Genomic DNA, 23181 nt, shown 5'->3' on the forward strand with positions numbered 1-23181 from the left:
GAGACGGATAATACGAATGGTAACAAAAGAGACCAGAAAAACTTCTAAACATAAAGGTGAACTTGATGCTCAAAGAACATCAGTGTCAGATCGCACCATCCGTTGTTGTATGAGCCAAAGTGGATTTCATTGGAGACAACCTAGGAAAACACCACTGTTGAAAAAAAAAATCATAAAAAAGCCAGACTGGAATTTGCCAAACCGCATTTTGACAAGCCACAAAGCTTTTGGGAGAAAGTCCTATGGACAGATGAGACAAAAATGTAACTTTTTGGCAAGGCACATCAGCTCTATGTTCACAGACAGAAAAATGAAGAATATCAAGAAAAGAACATTGTCACTACTGTGAAACATGGAGGAGGCTCTGTTATGTTCTGGGGCGGTGTTTCTGCATCTGGCACAGCATGACTAGAATCTGTGCAGGGTACAATGAAATCTCAAGACTATCAAGGGATTCTAAAGAGAAATGTGCAGCCCAGTGTCAGAAAGCTTGGTCTCAGTCGCAGGTCATGGATCTTGCCACAGGATAATGACCCAAAACAGACAGCTAAAAACACCTGAGAATGGCTAAGAGGAAAACATTGGACTATTTTGAAGTGGCCTTCTATGAGCCCTGACCTAAATCCCATTGAGTATCTTTGGAAAGAGCTGAAACATGCCGTCTGGAAAAGGCAACCTTCAAACACGAGACAACTGAAGCAGTTTTCTCTTGAAGAGTGGGCCAAAATACATGTCGAGAGGTGCAGAAGTCTCATTGACAGTTACAGGAATCGTTTGATTGCATTGATTGCCTCAAAAGGTTGTGCAACAAAACATTAAGTTAAGAGTACCATCATTTATGGCAAGGCTTATTTCATGAGTTTTATTTTATTTTTTTTTTATTCTGTGGAAGTGTGGTTGAAAAGCAATGTCTGACTTTCATTTGTTCATTTTCATAGATTTATTTATTATTACTTTTGTTATTTCTGTGACCATTGTGGGTTTTTCTGTCATTAAACGAGGGGTACCAACAATTTTGAGCACGTGTGTATTTTTGTGTTTTTTTCTTTACATTTTTACAACTTTTGAAAAACTTTTTTACTTAGTCCCACTATGCTACTTTCACTTTCTGCAGTCTGATCACAATTAAAAGACATAGCAATGCAGGAGCTCCAGCATTGCTATGCCTTATAACCTGTCAGTGCTGCAGACACAAGTTAGTTAGATAATGCACTGCACATGATCTAGCTAACTTCTTAGTGCCTGGTGACCCGAATGTCATAATGACGACGTTAAGTTGCCATTTCAACGATCAGGCACCCGCGATGACATCACAGGGGAGCCGAGCCAAGGGCAGAGGAGCTTTTTCTCTCTCCCTGCTAGTTAAATGCTGTGATCGCAGCATTTACGGGATCAAAGAACAGGTGTCAGCAGTGGGAATCAGCCGACAGCTGGCGGCAATTGCACTCACAGACATTGTGTGCGCAAAATCGCCATGATGTATCCATATGTCCAAAGTTGTTAAGTTCTAGGCAACCTGGACGTATGGATACGTCTAAGGTTGTAAAAGGGTTAATGGGAAAACTCCTCTAAGTATGGCTCAGATAAGCCTCAAATTACTTACAGCTTGTCCAGGTGATCCAGAACGGCCTCTCTCACCAGTTGGTCCTCTTGGTCCCTAAAAAATTAAAATAGTAATAGTAGTAGTAATGAAAACACAAATTATATTTTCTATAGTATGATGGGGACCCGACATATGATAAGAGTATCTAATATGTCTAGACGGGGTTAAAGAAGTTTATAAACTTAGGACGAAGTCAAAGATTATATAGTAATGGTGGTAGAGTGAGAAGTCATAGTATTCAGAGAGGTCATAGGCCTTTTAGTTGTGTTGTGATGTGTTAAACTCCATTTTCAAAGGATTCGAAATGGAAGGTTAGGTCCTTTGCGCTAAAAGCATTTAAAGAGAACCTGTCATGTCCCCAAACACTTTTAATCTGCAAACAAGGTTAATCTTCAGGCTAACAGTATTCTAAAGTCGCACCAAAAGCCCGGCTACAGGTGTAAACGATCTTTATTCCTCTCAGCAACCTCCGGCATTCAGACATAGAGGTCGGTCACACTAAGTACATAGTGAGCTGTAATAACACTTGACTGAGAGCCATGCATTGGGATGGTGCTGAGCTGGCTGTCAGTCCGTGCCAGGAATGAGCACAGCTCCTCTCCCGATGCATCAAGCAGCGACTGAAGCCTCGCTCGTTGTGTCTATGGTACTTGAGGCTGAGAGCTGCCAGGTGAAATATACCCCATTTCCTTGTAGTAGCCTGGCTTTCAGAATGATGGCTATGCGGCCTTAGAACACTATTACACTGTAGATTAACTGCATATATACAGACTAATAGTATTTGAGGACATAACAAGTTCCCTTTAAAGGACAGATCAAGGTTAGGAAACTAATGTAAAAGGGTCGCTATCAAGTATTATGATTAATGCACAGTTAAAGGGAGTGTGTCAGCCCAAAATTAAATCACTTATAAAAGGTATGTAAGGGGCTTAACCCCTAAAAAAATAACACTTATCTTATAGATTTCAGTGATTTAGTTGCCAGTCAAAAGAACAATTTATTTCATATGCAAATTATTTATTAAATTATTTACATTCTTGGAGTGGCAAAGTGCTTGGCGCTCAGTTACATCCCCTGAATTTGCATACTGAGCACTTTGTCATATCTTGATTGAACGTGCTTAAACGAGAGCTTCATCAACGTAATTAGCGGCTGTGCACCTCCACATAGACACTGCAGGAGTTCACCTCCTACAATGCGAGCATACCTCCCAAATTTTGAAGAACAGAAAGTGATTTTGGCCATGCCACTGTCCACACCCAAGCCACGCCCATTTACCATTTCTATCTCCCTTGGCAGGAGAAGATGTCAGAGGGACGGTAGCAGTGAAGGACATTCAGCAGACGCTCAAGACTGCAGGGCATAGACCAAAATCCAGGATTGTCTGCAGTATCAGGGATAGGTGGAACTAGAAATGAACAGATGGATTTACAGGACTCTGGTCCAGCGTCCACGACAGTGCTACCTGGAGGCTGGATGAGAGGTTGCGAATCTCTAACCTCCCGGTGTCCCCTCAACGGATTTTGATCACAAAGAGCTGGTGCGACGTCATCTGTGCGTCCTGATCATCTTTAGTTGGGAACTGTGGATTATTTTTTATTCCCTCATTTACAGTCGGAGCCGTAAGAACTTTCTCATCTTTATGTAGCTTCACTATATGCCATCTGGCTTTTTTGTGTCTGTAAGGCCATGTTCTCGCATGGTAGAAATATTGTGTTTTTTGTTTTCGGCAGGATCCGCACCAAGCTGCACAATAACAATCTTCTCCCTCTTATTTGATACAATTTTGGTGCAGATGTGAAGACGCGTTTTTAATGTGTTTTTTATAGTACAGAAAAGCTTTTGTTTCTGCATTTAATAAAGTAACTGCAGTTTTTTACATGAGCTTTTTTTTAGGTTCCATTTAGAAGCATCTAGTGTAGAGAAAAAAAAGCACCAAAACCGCACTGTTCAGCAGCATCCTTGGGCGTACAGCGGAAGCCTTTTTGTTAAAGTAGTTTTTATTAAGGATTATTTACATAAATGGGGTAAAGAAAAAAGGAGGAGACATATTAAAAATACACAGTAATATAGACACAAGCAAGAACCAAATAAATGCAAAAAAGCGAAATATAAAGGGATGAAAGATATACAAAAAATAAAGGGTGGAAAGGATGAGAAGAGGGAAGGAAAAATATGGTTTATTAAGGAAAATGGGAAAAAGAAAAAAAAGAAAATTAGAGAAAGATAATGATAAAGATTGGTATGTACAGTATGGGCAAGGGAATGGGGTTACTTATGACACACATACAAGATATTTTATATAAAAACATTTAAAAGGCAGGAGGGGAAGAAAAGGGAAAGTAAAAACAGCAGTAAACAGGTGGGGACACAAGCATAAAGAGAAATAGTTACATAGCGTAAATGTCACGCTGCTGCTATATAGGTAGATGCAGCTCCACTAGATGGCAATAGAGTGGAGGGAGGACTGCATACAGCAGGAGCAGACCTGCAGCACAGGAGCGAGGCTACCACCAGGTGGCAGCGGAATAGTAAAACAAGCCGGGTTGATAATAGTCTGTAGCCCAGTACCAAAGGAATAAACAAGCACCGAGTCAGAAACAAGCAAAATGGGTCAATATTTGTCAGGAGCAGATATGCCAAAGACAATAGACAAACAGCAGGTCAGGATCCAAGCCAAGTCAAATACCAGGGAGTCAAAACACGAGAAGGGGAACACAGAGTCGGGACGGGAAGAGGGGAATAAACAGACACGGGTACAGTCAGCAAAAGAAGCAGGACGAATCAGGGTACGCAGAATCAGCTACACACGCTGTAGGCAGAAACTATAACAGACACTGTCTGCAGGATGCAATGGAGAGAAATAGTTGACCTGACGCCAGATCGAGGCAGGGAAAAGTTAATCCTTGACATGATCAGACCGGGAAAGAGACAGGATACAAAACCTGGCCTGGATCATAACAGTAAAATACTGTTTGTTGAATCCTAAGAGTATTTTTCCACAGTCAGTATCCATCAGAGCTTAGGACGCAGCACAAGTCCGCTCCGTCCAAAACACAGTCGGCTTTTGAACGCAGGTGATTTTGCATGTGATCATTGAACCATGCAGAATCACTGCGTCTTATACATTGTAAGGGCGACTTTATCTTGTGGAGACTGCAGTGCAGTGCCAATCAGCCACCAGAGACCGGCGCTATCAATGAGCGTGCTCACTGACATTGTGTGAGCGGCACATGGCTACTCTCTTGCATTGTCAATGTGCACTCTTGTCAATGTCCATTTCATGCACTTGTCAACCCTGTGAGCAAGATGCTATTCTTCTATCTTCCTATGTAATGCATGTGTCTCTGCATTATTGATGTCCATGCTTTTAATATGTCTATTTACTGAACATTTGCCATTAAACTTATGTTGATTTTATGTGCAAATTGCCTCTTTAGGGAGAAAGAGGACTTGAACTCTACAGCACCACCTGTTGGAAGTAGTGATCCTGCAAGTCAAAATCAACCCTTCAACGAGTCTCACAATATGAGATAGGATAAAAAGATTTGATTTTATGTGAGTTCAGTAGATTCTTTAGAAGTTACTCTCTAGAATTATAACATTACATTTGTGACTTTTAGCCTTAAACTAATTACCTCTGGAATATGTTACCACTCCTAAAGAACCCCTAATTCTATATCTGTCTTAAAGAAGCTTAGTGCAGGAGGTGAGTAAAGCCTTCTAAAGCCTTCTTGCTGTCTTGTCTGATGCTATCATTACACAACATTATTAAGCAGGCTAAAAAAGTCATTACCACTATGCCAGGCAATCCATTGTCTCCAGGAGCACCAGGTTCACCCTAGTAACGAAAAGTTATCAATGTCAGTAAAATTAAAAACACAAATAATAACAATCATAATAATAATAATAATAATAATAATAATAAAACATTCAACCAAAAAGTACAAAACAAACAAAAAAGTACAACAGAATTACAGAAAAACAGACAGGAGAGCGAGCAGAAAGCAGGAGGTCCTATAGTGTCAGGATTTATGGCACAATAGTGTCACGACTGTTTTCCAGACAAAAAAGATTTGAACAGAATATAGATAATTACCCTGAGTCCAGGAGCTCCAGAATCTCCCTTTGCTCCATCCCTTCCATCTATACCCTGTAAAGAAGAAAAGTAGTAATATCACACTAGTAAAAAAATATACTTTGTCAAATCTTTGTTTTTGGTTGATCACACTGTGTTTGTGTATTCATCTTATCTTTGCGCACATGTAATTACATTACGAGTATATGTGTAATATCATTATCTGTATGTGTGTTCATATTACGAGTGTATGTGTAATAACATTATCTGTATGTGTGTTCATATTACGAGTGTATGTGTAATAACATTATCTGTATATGTGTTCATATTAGGAGTGTATGTAATAACATTATCTGTACGTGTGTTCATATTACGAGTGTATGTGTAATAACATTATCTGTACGTGTGTTCATATTATGAGTGTATGTGTAATAACATTATCTGTACGTGTGTTCATATTACGAGTGTATGTGTAATAACATTATCTGTACGTGTGTTCATATTACGAGTGTATGTGTAATAACATTATCTGTATGTGTGTTCATATTACGAGTGTATGTGTAATAACATTATCTGTATGTGTGTTCATATTACGAGTGTACGTGTAATAACATTTTCTGTATGTGTGTTCATATTACGAGTGTATGTGTAATAACATTATCTGTATGTGTGTTCATATTACGAGTGTATGTGTAATAACATTATCTGTATGTGTGTTCATATTACGAGTGTACGTGTAATAACATTTTCTGTATGTGTGTTCATATTACGAGTGTATGTGTAATAACATTATCTGTATGTGTGTTCATATTATGAGTGTATGTGTAATAACATTATCTGTATGTGTGTCCATATTACGAGTGTATGTGTAATAACATTATCTGTATGTGTGTTCATATTATGAGTGTATGTGTAATGTCATTATCTGTATGTGTGTTCATATTACGAGTATATGTGTAATAACATTATCTGTATGTGTGTCCATATTAGGAGTGTATGTGTAATAACATTATCTGTATGTGTGTCCATATTAGGAGTGTATGTGTAATAACATTATCTGTATGTGTGTCCATATTAGGAGTGTATGTGTAATAACATTATCTGTATGTGTGTCCATATTATGAGTGTATGTGTAATAACATTATCTGTATGTGTGTTCATATTACGAGTGTATGTTTAATAACATTATCTGTATGTGTGTCCATATTACGAGTGTATGTGTAATAACATTATCTGTATGTGTGTCCATATTATGAGTGTATGTGTAATAACATTATCTGTACGTGTGTTCATATTACGAGTGTATGTCTAATAACATTATCTGTATGTGTGTTCATATTACGAGTGTATGTGTAATAACATTATCTGTATGTGTGTTCATATTACGAGTGTATGTGTAATAACATTATCTGTATATGTGTTCATATTAGGAGTGTATGTGTAATAACATTATCTGTACGTGTGTTCATATTACGAGTGTATGTGTAATAACATTATCTGTACGTGTGTTCATATTATGAGTGTATGTGTAATAACATTATCTGTACGTGTGTTCATATTACGAGTGTATGTGTAATAACATTATCTGTATGTGTGTTCATATTACGAGTGTATGTGTAATAACATTATCTGTATATGTGTTCATATTACGAGTGTATGTGTAATAACATTATCTGTATGTGTGTTCATATTACGAGTGTATGTGTAATAACATTATCTGTATATGTGTTCATATTAGGAGTGTATGTGTAATAACATTATCTGTATGTGTGTTCATATTACGAGTGTACGTGTAATAACATTTTCTGTATGTGTGTTCATATTACGAGTGTATGTGTAATAACATTATCTGTATATGTGTTCATATTAGGAGTGTATGTGTAATAACATTATCTGTATGTGTGTTCATATTACGAGTGTACGTGTAATAACATTTTCTGTATGTGTGTTCATATTACGAGTGTATGTGTAATAACATTATCTGTATGTGTGTTCATATTATGAGTGTATGTGTAATAACATTATCTGTATGTGTGTCCATATTACGAGTGTATGTGTAATAACATTATCTGTATGTGTGTTCATATTACGAGTGTATGTGTAATAACATTATCTGTATGTGTGTTCATATTATGAGTGTATGTGTAATATCATTATCTGTATGTGTGTTCATATTACGAGTATATGTGTAATAACATTATCTGTATGTGTGTCCATATTATGAGTGTATGTGTAATAACATTATCTGTACGTGTGTTCATATTACGAGTGTATGTCTAATAACATTATCTGTACGTGTGTTCATATTACGAGTGTATGTGTAATAACATTATCTGTATGTGTGTTCATATTACGAGTGTATGTGTAATAACATTATCTGTATATGTGTTCATATTTGGAGTGTATGTGTAATAACATTATCTGTACGTGTGTTCATATTACGAGTGTATGTGTAATAACATTATCTCTACGTGTGTTCATATTATGAGTGTATGTGTAATAACATTATCTGTACGTGTGTTCATATTACGAGTGTATGTGTAATAACATTATCTGTATGTGTGTTCATATTACGAGTGTATGTGTAATAACATTATCTGTATATGTGTTCATATTACGAGTGTATGTGTAATAACATTATCTGTATGTGTGTTCATATTACGAGTGTATGTGTAATAACATTATCTGTATATGTGTTCATATTAGGAGTGTATGTGTAATAACATTATCTGTATGTGTGTTCATATTACGAGTGTACGTGTAATAACATTTTCTGTATGTGTGTTCATATTACGAGTGTATGTGTAATAACATTATCTGTATATGTGTTCATATTAGGAGTGTATGTGTAATAACATTATCTGTATGTGTGTTCATATTACGAGTGTACGTGTAATAACATTTTCTGTATGTGTGTTCATATTACGAGTGTATGTGTAATAACATTATCTGTATGTGTGTTCATATTACGAGTGTACGTGTAATAACATTATCTGTATGTGTGTCCATATTACGAGTGTATGTGTAATAACATTATCTGTATGTGTGTTCATATTACGAGTGTATGTGTAATAACATTATCTGTATGTGTGTTCATATTATGAGTGTATGTGTAATATCATTATCTGTATGTGTGTCCATATTATGAGTGTATGTGTAATAACATTATCTGTATGTGTGTTCATATTACGAGTATATGTGTAATAACATTATCTGTATGTGTGTCCATATTAGGAGTGTATGTGTAATAACATTATCTGTATGTGTGTCCATATTAGGAGTGTATGTGTAATAACATTATCTGTATGTGTGTCCATATTAGGAGTGTATGTGTAATAACATTATCTGTATGTGTGTCCATATTATGAGTGTATGTGTAATAACATTATCTGTATGTGTGTTCATATTACGAGTGTATGTTTAATAACATTATCTGTATGTGTGTCCATATTACGAGTGTATGTGTAATAACATTATCTGTATGTGCGTCCATATTACGAGTGTATGTGTAATAACATTATCTGTACGTGTGTTCATATTACGAGTGTATGTGTAATAACATTATCTGTATGTGTGTTCATATTACGAGTGTATGTGTAATAACATTATCTGTATGTGTGTTCATATTACGAGTGTACGTGTAATAACATTTTCTGTATGTGTGTTCATATTACGAGTGTATGTGTAATAACATTATCTGTATGTGTGTTCATATTATGAGTGTATGTGTAATAACATTATCTGTACGTGTGTTCATATTATGAGTGTATGTGTAATAACATTATCTGTATGTGTGTTCATATTTTGAGTGTATGTGTAATAACATTTTCTGTATGTGTGTTCATATTATGAGTGTATGTGTAATAACATTATCTGTACGTGTGTTCATATTATGAGTGTACGTGTAATAACATTTTCTGTATGTGTGTTCATATTATGAGTGTATGTGTAATAACATTATCTGTATGTGTGTTCATATTATGAGTGTATGTGTAATAACATTTTCTGTATGTGTGTTCATATTATGAGTGTATGTGTAATAACATTATCTGTACGTGTGTTCATATTATGAGTGTATGTGTAATAACATTTTCTGTATGTGTGTTCATATTACGAGTGTATGTGTAATAACATTATCTGTATGTGTGTTCATATTACGAGTGTATGTGTAATAACATTATCTGTATGTGTGTTCATATTTTGAGTGTATGTGTAATAACATTTTCTGTATGTGTGTTCATATTATGAGTGTATGTGTAATAACATTATCTGTACGTGTGTTCATATTATGAGTGTATGTGTAATAACATTTTCTGTATGTGTGTTCATATTACGAGTGTATGTGTAATAACATTATCTGTATGTGTGTTCATATTACGAGTGTATGTGTAATAACATTATCTGTATGTGTGTTCATATTATGAGTGTATGTGTAATAACATTATCTGTATGTGTGTTCATATTAGGAGTGTATGTGTAATAACATTATCTGTATGTGTGTTCATATTATGAGTGTATGTGTAATAACATTATCTGTACGTGTGTTCATATTAGGAGTGTATGTGTAATAACATTATCTGTATGTGTGTTCATATTACGAGTGTATGAGTAATAACATTATCTGTATGTGTGTTCATATTGAGTGTATGTGTAATAACATTATCTGTATATGTGTTCATATTACGAGTGTATGTGTAATAACATTATCTGTATGTGTGTTCATATTACGAGTGTATGTGTAATAACATTATCTGTATATGTGTTCATATTACGAGTGTATGTGTAATAACATTATCTGTATGTGTGTTCATATTACGAGTGTATGTGTAATAACATTATCTGTATATGTGTTCATATTAGGAGTGTATGTGTAATAACATTATCTGTATGTGTGTTCATATTACGAGTGTATGAGTAATAACATTATCTGTATGTGTGTTCATATTATGAGTGTATGTGTAATAACATTATCTGTATATGTGTTCATATTATGAGTGTATGTGTAATAACATTATCTGTATGTGTGTTCATATTGAGTGTATGTGTAATAACATTATCTGTATGTGTGTCCATATTAGGAGTGTATGTGTAATAACATTATCTGTATGTGTGTTTATATTATGAGTGTATGTGTAATAACATTATCTGTATATGTGTTCATATTATGAGTGTATATGTAATAACATTATCTGTATGTGTGTCCATATTACGAGTGTATGTGTAATAACATTATCTGTATGTGTGTCCATATTACGAGTGTATGTGTAATAACATTATCTGTATGTGTGTTCATATTATGAGTGTATGTGTAATAACATTATCCGTATGTGTGTTCATATTACGAGTGTATGTGTAATAACATTATCTGTATGTGTGTTCATATTACGAGTGTATGTGTAATAACATTATCTGTATGTGTGTTCATATTATGAGTGTATGTGTAATAACATTATCTGTATATGTGTTCATATTACGAGTGTATGTGTAATAACATTATCTGTATGTGTGTTCATATTACGAGTGTATGTGTAATAACATTATCTGTATGTGTGTCCATATTACGAGTGTATGTGTAATAACATTATCTGTACGTGTGTCCATATTACGAGTGTATGTGTAATAACATTATCTGTATGTGTTCATATTACGAGTGTATGTGTAATAACATTATCTGTATGTGTGTTCATGTTATGAGTGTATGTGTAATAACATTATCTGTATGTGTGTTCATATTACGAGTGTATGTGTAATAACATTATATGTATGTGTGTTCATGTTATGAGTGTATGTGTAATAACATTATCTGTATGTGTGTTCATATTACGAGTGTATGTGTAATAACATTATATGTATGTGTGTTCATGTTATGAGTGTATGTGTAATAACATTATCTGTATGTGTGTTCATATTACGAGTGTATGTGTAATAACATTATATGTATGTGTGTTCATGTTATGAGTGTATGCATATTAATATTATCCATGTGAATGTCTATTATTATCATATAATTAAATAAGAATCCAAAAAAACCTCCGCAGGCCCCAGACTGCATACAGTAATTAGTTGCCTCCATCTATATTGAGCTTATTGAAATCTGGATTACCGATGGTCCTCTGCTAATATCAAATTGTATGGCAACACTTAGAAAAATGAAAAGCCGCACTCTCCACATCCTGAAATTGAAAGTCCTTTAATCCAAGTTCCCTGACATATGTGCGGTGTGCAGGGGGAGTGTGGGAGATAAGTGGGCGACACTGGTTTCACGCTTCCACGGCGCTTACATACAGATAATATGAATATACACCCAGATAATACATTTTACCATAGATAATATGAATACATACACTCTCAATATAAAACCACATACAGGTAATATGAAAACAAAAACACACAGAATAGTAGTACACTTACACACATATGAATACACATACCCACATAATGTGAACATACACACGGATGATAATAATGATCATGGCAACATGAAAAAAAATGAAAAGCCGCACTCTCCACATCCTGAAACTAAAAGTCCTTTAATCCAAGTTCCAGGAGATATGTGCGGTGTGCAGGGGGAGTGTGGGAGAGAAGTGGGCGACACTGGTTTCACGCTTCCACAGCACTTCTATGGGTCCAGGTAAGGAATGGCGTAATACTACTTCCTATTTAGGTAATCGTGTAGTGTCCTTACATAGAAAACGTTATACAATATGACACAATATACAATCATTAGAAACATTATAAAAACACAGACAATTCTGTCTTTAAGACCCAGCGGCCTTGGGCAGATGAATTCAAAATCCATTTTGCTCCTCTTTTTAACAATGATCCATTATGATCCCCACCTTGTGGGGGATATCCGGCTCTTTCTAGCCCTGCAAATCGTAATGTGTTTGGATCTGCATTGTGACAATCTTACATATGTTTTATTAATTTGGGGCACCTTTGCCTGTGATAATGGAACAATAATGTCCCCAAAAAGAAATGAATAAAGGTTTGATGGTTTACCCGTTATAAAGGAACAAATATGTGTGTATGTATGGATAATCAATCTTAATATGTGTGTATATATATATTCATATTATCTGTATGTATGTATATTGTACCCCATTCTGTTTACATGTATTCATATTATCTGCCTGTATGTATACTCATATTATAACCTGTGTGTAAGTGTATTATTATTTGTGCATTGATTGTATCTATGTGTAGGTGTAATCATATAACCCCTCTGTAGCAGTAATCATTAGAGATCATTTAATATTCTGAAATCTACGTTCGCCATGTCAATCCATCCTGTGATTTCCCATGACTTTTCCTTCTTAGTTTGAGAGTTGAGCAGTGTGCTATCTCCAATACATGTATTCATATCAGCTGCTGTGTTTAGAAACTTTTGGCCTCTGTCTGGTAACTGTGGGCCTATGGGAACTTTAGAGTAAATGTTGAGAAAAGCTCTAGCTGTAGACTTTATGTGATGTACAGGCACAGTGTGCCATTAATATGAATGTATAAATAAATGTCATTTAGTATTAAATATAATTGATAAGTGACAAACTAATGCCCAGGTAAGATTTTATGGTTATTGCTTTGCATAATACGGATTACACGTACCAGTCACCACTGACATGATCGTAGAAGGTCTATTTTGAATCTTGCTCTCAGATGTCTTATATGGTGTAGCAGATGCAATGGTGTAGCTGTGATGTTATCTGCAGCACACCCCTGATACTTATATCTAGTAATATGGTCATGCGACATCTGCAGTCATTCAGGTTATATAGAATCACTTGTGCATGCAGTTGGAGGTGTAGCCACCTAGTGGTGATTTAGGGTAGGACATGTGTGTTCTTGCAGGTTTTTTTTATTATGTTTTTCTTGTGTCACAAAACTATGCTCAACATAGTGAGGGCTACAGTATATGATATTGAAAAAGTCTCCAGAACACACAAGTAAGACAATGCATACTAAATATATAGAATTACAATCTAAATGGAATATATAATTAAATTAAAATAGTTTACTCTACCATATCTATTATGTATATTTTATGCTAATTGCCAATGTGCTCTTTGATTAGAAGATGATAAAATAGATAAGAGATTGTGATGAAATACTTACTCTGTGGCCTTTCATTCCAGGGAAGCCGGCCATACCAGGTGGTCCTCTGCCACCCTATATGCAAACAATGAATTCTTATATTAGAATTATTCTGCTTAGGTGCAACGTCAGAATAACTCACATACACATGTAGCATTTATTAACCTAACACACAGACAACAATGCAGCACCATCTGATGGTGCAGAATAGTGTAACCTGACACCTAAGTGATCTCATTCATTGGCTTTTGCTGTGTAAGTGTCCAGTTACAGTTTACTGCTCAGCGACACTTTTTATTTTATAGTCTACCATAATATGTTGCTTTAAGAAACGCTGTTATCTGCTATGTGTGCTGTATAGATACCTAAAAAACGAAGAAATTCTGCCTGTCCAATATGGCTGCAACTTTCAGTGTAAAGATTGAAAGCTTGCCCTGGCTGACAGTGTTCACACTCACTCTGGCACAAGATCAGCTTCAGTCCTACTTACAGGGGCGCCAGCGACTCCGCGTTCTCCCTGTCTTCCAGGTCTACCGCTTTCACCCTAAAGAAAAGTAAGTAATGTGTTGTAAGTTGTTAGCGGACACATTTTCAGATCCATCTTGCCCTTGTATTTGAATTAGAATCTGAATTAATGAGATTATAGTTATTCTGTAGCCTTCATGCACTCAAGCATGCTGCAATACATAGTGATATAACTAAATGCATTTAACTCCATGGGCCTGAGTGTGCCTCTCACGTCAGGAAAGCATGCAAGGCCCAATTCATCATTGTTTTCACCATTTGCCTAATGGTGATCACCGTCTCCACATGATTGGGGGATGTCCGCTCTTATAGGTATGTTTCCGTAATGTGTTCACATTTTCTATGACTAAGGCAGTGGCGTAACTGCAAAGTTATGGGCCCAGGTGCGAACTTTCACATGGGGCCCCCCCACCCCGGGCTGCCACTAGGAATTTCGGGGCCCCATACGGCAAAATTTTGGGGGCCCCCTTGAGACCAGCCCAGGAGCATCCCTTGAATTGTCCACAGCCCCACCACTCCCATAACTCCACCCCCACATAGAGAATGAAAGGAGCGAAGGGCAGGTGTCTGACTTGCTACACCATAGAATATAATGTTGCCCCCCATAACACAGCCTCCCCCATAGAATATAATGTACCCCACATGGTATATAACACAGCCGCATAGTATATAGCACAGCACCACATGGTATATAGCACAGCACCACATGGTATGCAGCACAGCACCGCATGGTATAGAGGAACAGCCCCGCATGGTATACAGCCTCCCATGGTATACAGCACAGCACCCCCCATGGTATACAACACAGCACCCCCATGATATACAGCATCACATGGTATACAGCACAGCCCCGCATGGTATACAGCACAGCCCCACATGGTATACAGCCTCCCATGGTATACAGCACAGCACCCCCCATGGTATACAGCACCGCATGGTATACAGCCCCCCATAGTATACAGAACAACATCCCCCATGGTATACAGCACTGCATGGTATACAGCACAGCACCCCCCATGGTATACAGCACCGCATGGTATTCAGCACAGCACCCCCTCATGGTATGCAGCACAGCACCCCCCATGGCATACAGCACAGCACCCCCCATGGTATACAGCCCCCCAAGAATGGCCCCACAGTCCTGGCTGTACTCACTGTTGCATTTAAAAAAAAAACACTCCTAACCTTCTCCTCGTGCCCGCGCTGCTCCCGGCTCCTGTCTCCTGCTCTGCCTGGCACACAGTGAGAGCGCGATGACGTCATTGCGCACCCGCTGTGTGTCAGAGGCAGAGCGGGGAATGATGGGAGAGGCAGCGTCAGCCGACGCTCTCTCTATCATTGCTGTGAACTGTACTGGTGTCATAGACGCCGGTATAGTTCAATGTGGCGGCGGGGGGAGTCGGCACTGACATGGTGTGTCCCTGACCCCCCGGGCTAGCCTGCCCCACCGCTGGGGCCCGATGCGGGCCCCCTCTGCTCATAGGGGCTCCATACACCAGTCAGGGCATTAATGCAGCTGCGACCCCTGCGACCATGGATGTTACACCCCTGGACTAAGGGCACACACAATGCCAGAAATGCGTACTATTGTTTTTGTCTATCACCAACATGTGGATATTAATTGTTAATTTGAAACTGTTATCTATTTTTTGGATGTGCTGATAACTTTATTATTCTTTTACCTTTTGTTCTGCTGTATGATGCTATGAGACCTGGACACAATTGCGCATGTCTACACATGGATATACACATCCATGTACAGGCCGCCATGCACGGACTGGCCGCAGGGCTCTGGAACTGATTTTGACCATCTCATTTATGCCTATGAGACTATTGAGTTGAGTAGAGACCCCCACGGCCAGTCTGTGAATCACAGACCATGACGCAGAGATTTGTGAATCCAGCCATCTTTAGAAGCAAAATACACACAATTGTCTGAGTAAATGCCATAACATTGAGACAGTGCAATACCCTGTGCAGAGTTAACGCCACCCCAAAGTGTATGTTCCCATCCTGCCTTCCCCACGGTGAGACATTAATAAGTATGAGCATAAAAGTTAATATAACCTCCTTGGGAAAAAAACAACGCAAGTGGTTTGTATTTTTCTTTTTGAGAATACTGGTCAAGATGTTGCTCTCCTCTGGTCAATAATGCATGAATACTGGTCAAGATGTTGCTCTCCTCTCTTCTTACACTGCAATGTAATATAGTCTTGGCTAGATTTCTAGTGAACCTTAACATTATATTTGGAGCTGATCCGTTCAATGTAATTGCTCCAACCATGTGCCGTATGGACACCACATATAATGCCCTACTAATCCACCTCTCTCCTCTCTTCTCCTGCGCTTCTCCTCTCTGCTAATCTCTTCACTGGCTCACAACTTCACAACATATCCACTTCAAGCTACTAACACGGGCCTACAAAGCTGCCCATAATCTGTCTCCTCCTTATATTTCTGAACTAATTTCCTGCAACCTTCTCACAAGACCTCCATCTCTCCTTCCCTCACGTAATCTCCGGTCCTCTCAAGACCTCCTTCTCTCCTCCACACTTATACATTCCTCACCCAATCGCATCCAAGACTTCTCTCGAGTATCACCCATCCCTTGGAATTCTGTGCCCCAACACGTCCGATAGTCCACCACATGCTGAACTTTCAGGTGGACTTGAAAACCCTGTGTCTTCAGAACAGCTCACAGCCTGCAATGACCCCACTGCCACCTCAGCAACACCAGAGCTGCTGCAACCCCCAAACCTACTGTCCCCTTCCCCATAATCCTGGAGAATATAAGGCCACAAGCGTAGAGTCCTCTCCCCTCTCTACCGGTCTGTCACTATTAGTTTGTTCACTGTGTTTTATATTTGTATTTTGTATGTAACCCCTCTTCATATACAGCACCCTGGAATCAATGATGCTCTAAGAATAAATAATAATAATAATAATATAATGACACATTTGATAAATATATTGATCATGTATTACAGCTTATAAAGACCGTCCATTAGTTACAGCTCTAGTTGAGATGACATACTGTAACATGTACTTACATCTTTTCCTGATGGACCCATAGGTCCGATAGGTCCATTTTGTCCAGGAGGTCCCTTAAAAGAAAAAAACAGCATAAATTGTTTGGGTTTTAAGAGTACAAAAACACCATTGCTATAAAGAAAATAGAGTGACATAAAGTGACTTTCCAACTTAATAAATGTAAATGTTCTGTTCATTCTGTGTAATTTATGTGTGAATGACCTTATATTGATGGATCTCAGTCCATAGATTTGATGGACAGCGATGAATTGGATAAAGATGAGATCAGTGTATATGGCCACCAATAATGTATGAGCAGAGGTGCAGCGTGCAATGTCAGAAGCTGGATGTAGGGACTGGAGCAGGTCTCTCCAAGATACCGCTCCTCCTGGGAAGATCAGCAAGTCTGTGGTTCAATCGGCTGAATTTGTGGTTCTCACAGGAGAGAGTTTTATGCAGGAATTTGCCATTTCTGCCAGAGTTCTCCTGTTGTGGTTTCTTCTTAAAGGGAATCTGTCACCTTTTTTTTCCGACTATGAGCTGCCGGCATCGACATCAGGGGCTTATCTACAGCATTCTGTAACGCTGTAGATAAGCCACCGATGTAACCTGAAAGATAAGAAAAACAAGTTAGATTATACTCACCCCGGCGTCGGGTCCGGTCCAATGGGCGTCGCAGTCCCATCCGGCGCTTCCAATCTTCATACGATGCCATCCTCTTCTTCCCTTCCTGTCGTGGCTCTGGCGCAGGCGCACTGCTCTGCCCTGCACTGCAGTTCTGCTCTGCCCTCAACAGGGCAGAGCAGTGCGCCTGCACCGGAGTCACTACAGAAGCAAGGAAGAGGATGGCATCGTATGAAGATGGGAGGCACCGGACGGCGACACCCATCGGACCGGACCACCCCCCAGTGAGTATAATATAACTCTTTTCTCATCTTTCAGGTTACATCGGAGGCTTATCTACAACATTACAGAATGCTGTAGATAAGCCCCTGATGTCGATGCCGGCAGCTCATAGTCCAAAAAAAGGGTGACAGATTCCCTTTAATAAATCCCCATAATTATACTGCAGGTAGGAAGTAAGGAAAGTGCAGAATCTCAATGTTTTCCTAACAGCAGCACACATTTCTTACTCTGTTTCCACTTTATAAACTGGGGTTCAGGTGGACGGATGTCAATATAGAGACTGCAATGGTTGGACTGATCTCAGGTTTCTTGATCTTGGCTTACAACCTCATAGTCATGTAAGACTGAAATACAGCCATCTGAACCGGCCTTATAAGCACGAGATAGACGGAGCTAGACATACATTATAGGGTCATGGCGCTCTAATTAATGTTTCATTTGATTAATTAAAATGCCATGTGCCTATTAGTGCACAAAGGCAGAGATATCCCCTTATAGTGCTGCTGGCATGACGAAGGGGAACAGATTAGTGTTCTACATGCACTTATTCTTGTATCCTGAGACACGCTGCTTGCAGGAATTCTTTATGCATTCAATTGAATCTTATAAACTATGGGTGCCATCTACAGGCCATACAGAATACTACAACAAGCAAGTCAAAGATTTCCTTTTTGTGCCATAATGTCTCAGGGGTAGCATTTGTCCATGTGGAGGGTGACAAACCAAGCCTGGCATGTCAGATTGAAGAGACTTATAAGCTAAGCATGCTCCTCTGGAAAATTAAATATGCAAATTGTCTTTTCAGAGAGGTAAAGGATTTGAACTCTAGTGCCACCTATTGGAAGCCATGATCCTAAAAGTCAATATTGACTCTTTAACAAGCCTTGCAATATGACTTAGGATATATAATGTCATTCCGATGCATCTAAGGTGGAGTTATTTTTTTAACTGTATTTATTCTGGTCTATTAACATATCGGAAATGAAATGTTTTCTGTGTGTGCACTGATGAAGGTTGAACGTGTGCAGGCTCAAGCCATGAAATCAAAATGTTCCTGGTAGTTGTACAGTGTCAATAGAGTATGTATACAGTATGACAAGCTTTCTTACATAATACACAATTATACTGCTAATCCCATCTTCTTTGCCGGGTATAGTATACTATATTTGCATAGTGCCTGTAAAACTTGCCCCATTAGTTCAATTTTTATATTTCATTTTTTACTGCGCACTGCCAAGAGGTCCAATACCCGCTACTGTCCAGCAGTGGAGTCCAAACATAAGGAGGGCTGCTAGCCTTTTCCAATAGAGCTTGTAAGCACTGCACTGAGACTGACCAGGATCACTGGAGTGCGTGGTTAACTCCTGGTCCCGGCCATCTTCAGCCCCACTGTGCCTCCGATACCGTGGAGGCTACATCATAGAACCACAGTGGTGTGCACACAGTTCAGGCCAGTAGCACAGTAAAGCTGTTATTCATGCAGGAGTACCCGCCGGGGGGCAGAGCACTCCTGAAAGCTGATGAGAACAACCCTTTAACAAGGGAGAAATTATTTCAGAAAATAACACAATAAAAAAAGTACTGACTTTAAAAAAGGGGATTTGCACTTTTACCAAATGCAGAATATCCATTGTGACAGAGTCACTGGTAATGGAGTAGAGGGGAGATATGTTTCACTACGCCTAATGGCGTCAGAGATATAAAATCCAAAGTTTTATTTCCTCCAGGACAGTAAGTGTTGCGAGGGTTAAGTTAATGGATGTTATGAGCTGGTTCTTAGGGGGACATTCATAGAGCAGGTGGGAGAGTGACCCCCATATCTCCGCCTACAGAGCCGGCACCACTGTGTGCTGACAGGACCTTGGTGATGTCACAGTCATGTGATCAGTCACGTGGTTGATGACTCACATGGTATGGGCTTAAATGGCTGAAGGAAAGAGCTTTCAGTGTTCAGTGTGGGCGCCTGGAGAAGGAGGACTCCAGGAAAGTGTTGCTTCGACCTGTGAACCTAAACAGCGTGTGTTCTGCCAGCCGTGAGCGGGAGGAACCCTGCTCACAGAAGGGCTGTATTTGTTCTGCCACCATTTTACTTCGTTCTCCTGTTTTGCCCAGAGGGCTGTATTTTCTTTACTGCACCTTGGTTTATGCTGCCTACAATAATCCAAAGGGAAATTCTTAAAGCTGCAGTATACCCGTGTCTACCTCCGTGTCCATCACAGGTTGTGGAGAATGCATGCGGGAAAAATAATTGGGCTACATTGTCGGAAGGGGCAAAATAAAGCCACAGATAGACAAGGTGAAAGCAATCCAAAAATGGCTGCAGCCAAAATCCTCCAATCCAGCCCAGATGGTCAAGCGGGCTGTCATGGACAGATTCGTACACTCCCTTCCTAGGCTGGTGCAGACCTGGTTTGCCCAGGGAGATCCCCAAAATGCGTAAGAACTGGTGGGCCTAGTGGAACACTTCCAAGTGGTCAAGAGGTCCCAAAAGAAACCAGCGGGAAACTGAGCTCCAAAAGAGGAGTAGTACAGCCACCACTGGGGGGAATCCTAGATCTCCAAAAAGGTGAGGAGAATGTTGAGCCTGGGCATCATCAAGTAGTCAAAGAGCAGTTGATCCAGCCCTATTGTCCTTGTGCCGAAGCCTGATGGAGAGTGTCGCTTTTGTAATGATTACAGGAAGCTAAATGAGGTGTCTAAGTTTGATGCGTATCCAATGCCCCAGGTTGATGAGCTCATTGAAAGGCTAGGGTCGGTCAAATACCTCACCACCCTGGACCTAATGAAGGGGTATTGGCAGATTCTCCTGTCCCCAAGTTCCAAGGAGAAGATGACCTTCTCTACACCTGATGGATGCTTCCAGTATACCAAAATGCTGTTCGGTTTACAAGGAGCTCCAGCTACCTTCCAGAGGGCTATGGACCGGATCCTAGCCCCTCACAAGAAGTATGCCACAGCTTATTTGGACGACAACGTTATTTTCAGCCCGGAGTGAGGAAGTCACCTGCAGAAGGTCCAGGCGGTACTGGATGCACTGAGGAAGGCAGGGCTTACCATAAACCCAAAGAAGTGCACCCTTGGGAAAGAAGAGAGAAAATTCTTGGGCTACAAAGGTGTGTTAAAATAAAGCCACAAATAGACAAAGTGGAGGCAATCCAAAAGTGGCTGCAGCCGGTCTCCAAAAAGAAGGTCAGAGCATTCCTGGGCATTGTGGGATATTACCGACAGTTTTTCCCGAACTTCACCATGGTTGTCACCTCTCTGCTGGACCTCCTTAAAGGGACAAAGTCGAAGATGGTCAAATGGTCCTCTGAAGCCGAGATGGCATTCCAGGAGTTGAAGCTTGTCCTGTGCAGACAGCCAGTCTTGGTCACGCCAGATTTCACTAAGGAGTTTGTGCTCCAGACGGATGCATCAGAGGTCGAGTTAGGATTTGTGCTGTCCCAGGAAATAGATGGGGATGACACCCAGTCCTGTACTTGAGTAGGAAACTCTCCTTCTGAGAGAAGAACTATGCCATCATTGAAAAAGAGTACTTTGGAGTTGGTTCACTACAATACCCAGAAAGGTTATCAAAATTAGGTCTATTTACTCTAGAAAAGAGAAGACTTAGGGGAGACCTAATATATATGTACAAGTATATCAGAGGGCAATACAGAGATCTCTCCAATGAACTGTTTGTACCAAGGACTGTGACAAGAAGAAGGGGGCATTCTCTTCGTTTGGAGGAAAGACAATTTCTGCACCAGCATAGAAGAGGGTTCTTCACGGTAAGAGCAGTGAGGCTCTGGAATTCTCTTCCTGAGGAAGTGGTGATGGCCAACTCACTGAATGAATTTAAGAAAGGAATGGATGCTTTTCTTGTGAGTAACAGTATAGAAGGTTACGAGTAACATAATATTATAGGTAGATGGTTGACCCAGCTTAGGATTCGGGAAGGAATTTTTATGGAGAAAATTGGCTTCTACTCTGTGGGTTTTTTGCCTTCCCCAGGATCAACAATGCAGAACAGCTGCAATAAAAATAGGCTGAACTAGATGGACATAAGGTCTTCCTTCAGCCTTCAAAACTATGTTACTATGTTACTTGGCCATCAAATGGGTGATTGACAGCCTGAGGAACCACCTGCTAGGCCATAAGTTCAGGCTAGTATTGGATTATGCGCCCCTGAGATGGATGAGGGAAAGGAAGGGGAAGAATGCTCGGGTGATTAGATGTTTTTTAGCACTGCATGATTTTGATTTTTATGTCAAGCACAGGCCAGGGAAGCTGCATGGGAACACAGATGACCTGTACAGACTCCCCTGCTTACCAAGTGAAGGTGCCAAAACCCCTGGCTTTCGGCAGAGGGGGGGGGAATATGTGACAAAGTCACTGGTAATGTAATAGAGGGGAGATATGTTTCACTACATCTAATGGTGTCAGTGATGTTAAATCCAGAGTTCTTTTTCCTCCAGGACAGTAAGTTTTAAGAGGGTTAAGTTAATGTATGTTATGTGCTGGTTTTTAGGGGGACATTCATAGAGCAGGTGGGAAAGTGTCCCCCCATATCTCCACCTACAGAGGCGGCACCACTGTGTGCTGACAGTACCTTGATGATGTCACAGTCATGTGATCAGTCACGTGGTTGATGATTCACATGGTATGGGCTTAAGTAGCTGAAGAAAAGAGCTTTCAGTGTGTGCGCCTGGAGAAAGAGCACTCCAGGAAAATGTTGCTTGGACCTGTGAAGCTGAACAATGTGTGTTCTGCCAGCCGTGAGTGGGAGGAATCCTGCTCACAGAAGGACTGTGTTTGTTCTACCACCATTTTGTTTCGTCTTCCTGTTTTGCCCAGAGGGCTGTATTTTCTTTACTACACCTTGGTTTATGCTGCCTATAATAAATCAAAGGAAGTTCTTAAAGCCGCAGTGTGCCCGTGTATATCTTCGTGTGCAGACGAGTGAGCT

General features: G+C 39.5%; 1 protein-coding gene across 1 annotated transcript in view; it reads right to left on the reverse strand.

The window, feature by feature from the left end:
• The window catches only part of COL3A1 (collagen type III alpha 1 chain), a 200447-nt gene that overhangs the window by 108037 nt on the left and 69229 nt on the right, over positions 1-23181 (reverse strand). The window contains exons 8-13 of the mRNA XM_073558192.1: positions 17348-17401; positions 14263-14316; positions 13794-13847; positions 5703-5756; positions 5400-5444; positions 1604-1657 (exon numbers count right to left, since the gene is read on the reverse strand). Coding sequence (XP_073414293.1) covers positions 1604-1657; positions 5400-5444; positions 5703-5756; positions 13794-13847; positions 14263-14316; positions 17348-17401 — 315 coding nt within the window. The remainder of the gene's footprint in view (positions 1-1603; positions 1658-5399; positions 5445-5702; positions 5757-13793; positions 13848-14262; positions 14317-17347; positions 17402-23181) is intronic.

Source organism: Dendrobates tinctorius, unplaced genomic scaffold, assembly GCF_039654945.1.
Source record: "Dendrobates tinctorius isolate UK_male_01 unplaced genomic scaffold, ASM3965494v1 ptg000254l, whole genome shotgun sequence".
Taxonomy (NCBI): domain Eukaryota; kingdom Metazoa; phylum Chordata; class Amphibia; order Anura; family Dendrobatidae; genus Dendrobates; species Dendrobates tinctorius.